Source organism: Carlito syrichta, unplaced genomic scaffold, assembly GCF_000164805.1.
Source record: "Carlito syrichta isolate Samal-C Ts95f unplaced genomic scaffold, Tarsius_syrichta-2.0.1 Scaffold305556, whole genome shotgun sequence".
Taxonomy (NCBI): domain Eukaryota; kingdom Metazoa; phylum Chordata; class Mammalia; order Primates; family Tarsiidae; genus Carlito; species Carlito syrichta.
Window position 1 is genome coordinate 131948 of NW_007249652.1, and position 5288 is coordinate 137235.

At 36.3% G+C, this 5288-nt stretch overlaps 1 protein-coding gene across 1 annotated transcript in view; it reads right to left on the reverse strand.

Annotated features, from left to right (window-relative positions):
* Nucleotides 1-5288, reverse strand: part of ZGRF1 (zinc finger GRF-type containing 1) — a 101915-nt gene that overhangs the window by 29653 nt on the left and 66974 nt on the right. The window contains exons 19-20 of the mRNA XM_021714271.1: nt 4410-4672; nt 2316-2475 (exon numbers count right to left, since the gene is read on the reverse strand). Coding sequence (XP_021569946.1) covers nt 2316-2475; nt 4410-4672 — 423 coding nt within the window. The remainder of the gene's footprint in view (nt 1-2315; nt 2476-4409; nt 4673-5288) is intronic.

The window sequence follows — 5288 nt, forward strand, 5'->3', positions numbered from 1 at the left end:
TATTTATTTATTTATTTATTTATTTATTTATTTATTTATTTATTTATTTATAGACAATGTCTCATTATGTTGCCCAGGTTAATCTCAAACTCCTGGTCTCAGGAGATCCTCTTTCCTCTGCCTTCCAAAGCACTGGGATTAAAGGTGTAAGACACCAAATCTTTCTTTTTTTTAAGTTGGAGTCTCACTCTGTCACCCAGGCTTGAGTGCAGTAGCACAGTCACAGCCACCGCAGCCTCGGACTGCTGGGCTTAGGTGATCCTCAGCCTTCCAAATAGCTGTAACTACAGATGCATATCACCACACCTGGCTAACTTTTTTATTTATTGTAGAGATGAGGTCTCGCCAAGTTACTCGGGCTGGTCTCAAGCCCCTGTGCCCAGGCAATCCTCTCACCTCCACCTCCCAAAATGCTGGAGTCACCACACCCATCTCACCAAATCTCTTTTTAATGTTTTCTGTCAACTTTTAGTATTCAGTACTTACCTTCCCTCTTCATTCTAACTTTTGATTTGTTTTTTTGTTTGTTTGTTTTCTAACAGTCTACAGTTAAATTTTCCTCTTAGGCTACATAACTTCTCATGGTCTTGAATCAAAAGATGTTGCCCTCAGTCACTCTCTTCAATTACTTATAAAAGTGTAGAATTACTAATAAAAGTGTAGAACCTTTCTGAAGGGCAATTTTGCAAAGTATATTAACAAGCTTAAAAATGTTCATGTGTTTCATTCTAGGTAGAATTGTTTCCTAAGAAAATAATCAAAAAATGGGTATAAAAATTTATATTTACGAATCTGTTATAATATAATTCATAATGGCAAGTATTCAGAAAAAAACTTACTAATGAAAAATCAGTTAAAGTATAGTACAAGTAAATTATGTAATGTAATAGAGTTATGAAAAGTTATGTTTTATGAGAAGATGTAATACCATAGACAAAATATTTTAATTTAAAAAGCAGGACACAAAACAATATATATAGTTGAATCTCAAGTTTAGAAGACAAAATGTGCATGTCTGTGTATATATTTTAAAAATCTGTAAATAAATTTAATAAAACAAGGCCAGGCATGGTGGCTCATACCTGTAATCCCAACATTTTGGGAGGCTGAGACGAGAGGATTTCCTGATCCCAGGGGTTTGACACCAGCCTGGGCAACTTGGCAAGACCTCATCTCTATAATAAACCAAAAAATTAGCTGAGTGTGGTGGTGCATGTCTGTAGTCAAAGCTACTTGGAAGGCTGAGGCTGTAGCAGCCATGAACATGCCAACTGCACTCCAACCCAAGCGACAGAGTGAAACTTAGACCCCCCAAAAAATTATTTAATAAAACATCTGTATAGTCTGCATATTTTCTGCTCCAAGAACTAAACTGTGGGATTATAAAAGTTAATTTTTAAAAGCCAGACTTAAAAGGAATGAATTATTTCTCCTAATCACACTGTCATTCATGTTGAAATTCAAATGATTAAACACTGGACTACTGGTAAAATTTTTTTTTGCATTTTTAATAAAGCCTTATGCAATCACAAAAATTTTATACCTGCAGAAGAGATTGCTATTGCCTTCTGTGGATCCTTTTTATTGAAATAAAAAACATAGTTTATGTAAATTGTTTGGCTGTTTTACTATTACGTGTTCTCATAGGCAAATGAACAAGGACTGACCTGTAACTGCTGGTTCTGGAATTTTAGCCTACTTTTAAGGTCAGAGAGAAAGGATGATTACTCATGAGACAAGAAGCAGCATGAGCACAAACATCCCTTGGCTCCCGTCACATGGGCAAACACAGAGGGCCCAGGTGTATACCTGCACATACAGTGGGGTGAGTAAGAGGATGGGAACACAGCGGTTGGGGATTTGCTATTTTTACAACAAGCAGTGAGCAAGCGTGCTTTGTTCTGGAGGGGGACACCACCTCATCAAAGTTGCTTATTGAAAACACAACCCTGAGAAATGTCTTGGATAAAAGCGATCAGGGACTTGCACCCTTAGCATCCCAGCAGGGGCACTCAGGGCCAGTGGTAGAGACAGTACATCGTTCAGGTCCTACACGTTCGAGGTTGAGCTTGAATTTTTACATGAGGACCATTGTGCCAAAGTTGTCAGGTTTGGTATTTGATTGTACCCTAATTACAAACAAATCTATTAGCCTGTTACTGTTTCATAGGTCCTAGCTCCTGGGTCAGAGACAAAGGCCTTGTATTCTTGGCATACCCAGCAAGAATGTGCTTGACACTCAGGGCCCATGGTGGGATGCCTCTCTCAACAGTAACCTAAAACATTAGCTTCTCAAATACACGCATCATACCTACCCAAGAAGTACTCTGTCTACGGCTACATTAGTGGAAGAAGAAATCAGAAGTTTCCATGGCCTTGCAATTCCAACTGCAGGAGCGTCACTCTTTTCAAATAGCTGTACAAAGAACAAAATCACCACTGCCAGCAAATAACTCTTTCCTGCTCCAAAAACACCTAATTATTTTAAAAGGGAAAGAAATAAATAAATGTTGGAAAGCACAAGAAACATTTCATCCATCTCTCTCTCTTTCATTTAATTAATATATTTTAAAAACTCCAAATGCTCACTAAAGTATTTTAAAAACTCTGAATGCTCACTATGTTGTAAGCACAAGAGACAAATACCAAAATATCTCCACCTTTAATGAGACCACAGCCTACTTAAGATAATAGACAAGGGAACCCCCTTGGGTTGCCCTCCCACTGTGGGAGCTTTTCTGTCCTCTCAATAAATCCTGCTTTCTCAAAAAAAAAAAAAAGAGATAATAGACAAGTAAAGGAATAATGATAAAATAATATGGTAAGTAACACTGTTATGGAATCAAAGAAAGAAGAACATCTCTCTCTCTCTCTCTGCTTTAGTGGGTATGGGAATATTTCCTAAAAGTAATAGAACTAAGTCTTCTAGAATAAGATATCCGGACTGCTTAGAAAAGGGCACATTTTAGGCAGAGGCATAACAAAGTATGTGTTAAAATAATTTCAAATATTTCTATATAGCCTATAGCAAATAGGCAAGAGATGGGGCTGATGAATAGGAAGGGAAATAAATCACAAAAGCTCTGTTTGCTATAACTAAATAAAGCTTGAATTTTATCTTAAAGGCCAGGAGAAGCCATTGAAAGGTTTTAAACAATGGGTTTGACTTAATCAGATTGTGTTTTGGAAAAACACTTGGGTGAAAAATATTAAGAAAGGTAAAACTAATGATAGATCAATTAGAAAGCTGTGTGAGATAATCATACCAAGAATAAATGCTAACTTTACTAGGTACCTACCATACACCAGGCACTGTTCTAAGCCCTTTATCTTGCTAACTTATTTAATCTTCCAACCCTATTGGGGGATGCCATTATGATCCCCATTTCATAGTAGGACATTAGAGCTAAGAGATAAGTAATCTGCCCAAAATCACACAGCTAACAAATGACAGAAACAAGATATAAATTCAGAATTCTAACTCAAGAGCCCACACTCTTACCCAGTACACTGTATGGATGTATAATGAAGGCTTGGACTGAAGGGCTGTTGGTAAACTGGCGAGGAAATAATCTATATGAAAGATGGATAGAAGCTATAAGAGACACATCTCAGTGACTGGTCTGATGGGGGGGGAGATGCAGAGTAAGAGAACAGAAGGAGGATGAAGAGGGAGTCACTCAATCTAGAAAGAAAGAATGATCTAAGATGACTCTCAGGTGTTCATTTTTGTCAACAGGGTGGATATGATGCAAGACCTCAAAATAGGACAAAACAGTAGGATCAGCTTCGAGGTAGAGGTCTACAAGAGGAAATGTGCTGTAGAGGTGACATAATCCAGATAAAAATACACCAAACAGGAAGAAGTAATAAAGCTTCTTCATTAAGACAGAACCAAGAAGTAAAATAGGCCTAAAATTAGGTAAGTTGGAGAAGAAGGGCAGGGCGTTTATACGAGCTTCTTTATGAACTCCATTTCCTGTTGTAGAGACAAGATTAACAGAGAGTGGGGAAAGAATGAGGTTGTGAGATGAAGGTTTGGATAGCTCCTGTAAGAGACAGAAGAGTGAGCTGGCTAAAAACCAATAAAACGTTTTACTGATCAAAGTTGAAGTCCACTCGAGTAGAGCAACTGGTCAACAATTAAATGGAATCAGAATACTCTGACCATAAGTGTATAATGCTATTCATTCATCAGATATGCTGTCAGTTCTTCCTTTTAGGGTGGACAGTTGTGCTCTTATCTAACAGTTTACCAAAGTGGGTTTAGGTTAAAAAAAAAATCCAAATCTATTTAGAATGATTCTTGAACCTTGTTTGACTAGAGAATTATAAAGGAACAAACTGAGTTACAAAAGTTTACATATAATAATGTATTTATCAGACTCTTTTTCTTTCTTGCTTCTTACCATGTATGATTGTAATAGGGAGGGTGTGAGTTCGCAGTTCCTTCACTTCTTCAGCACTTTCAGGTGATGCCATCATTTGCGCTATTTGTATTAGAGCTGTAGCTTGATCCTTGTTTAACTTGTGTGCCTGAATTAACTCACTAGCTAATTTCATTGTTGCTCCTAGGCTGAGAAGTTCAAATTTTGGGTTGATATGTGTGAAGGCTGGTGGGATAAAATTTCTCTTATTGACTCTCTTGTTGCTAGCTGTAGTTGGTGAAGACCTAATAAAAAGGAAGCAAACAAAAATTTTTTTTAAATAGAGGCTTCTGAAAAAGGTGAGTAGATTTATTTATAACGTAGCCATTGCTTTGTAAATATTATAGAGAACACCATTTTTGTTGGAACAAACTGTAAATAAATATATACCCCAATTTGAAAGAGTGTAAAAGAGAAGAGAACTAATGTTTGTTGAATATCTACTATGTGCTGGCACTATGCTAAGCCTTTTACATATTACTTGACAAAATCTTTGCAACAACAGTAGGAAGCAGTTAACTAGGTAATTATCCTAAATAGAGATATAAAAATATAAATTTTTCCCCCAGAATCACAACATTAATAAGCGAGGGACTGACTTTGAAGCCCATGCTCTATTATACAAACCTGACTTGTATAATTAACATAGCTTCTCTCAGGTAAAACTGTAATATATGAATTGGTTTTATTTCTATTTCTATAAGGACTAAATTCATTTCAAATTGGATAAATAACATAATGAAACTATAAGAATATTTATATTTTACCTAGGACTTCACTGTGGTGAGAAAAACACCATAAATTGATAATAATACTCCAAACTGAAATTTCCACTTTTTCTTTTTTCTTTTTTTGAGTTGC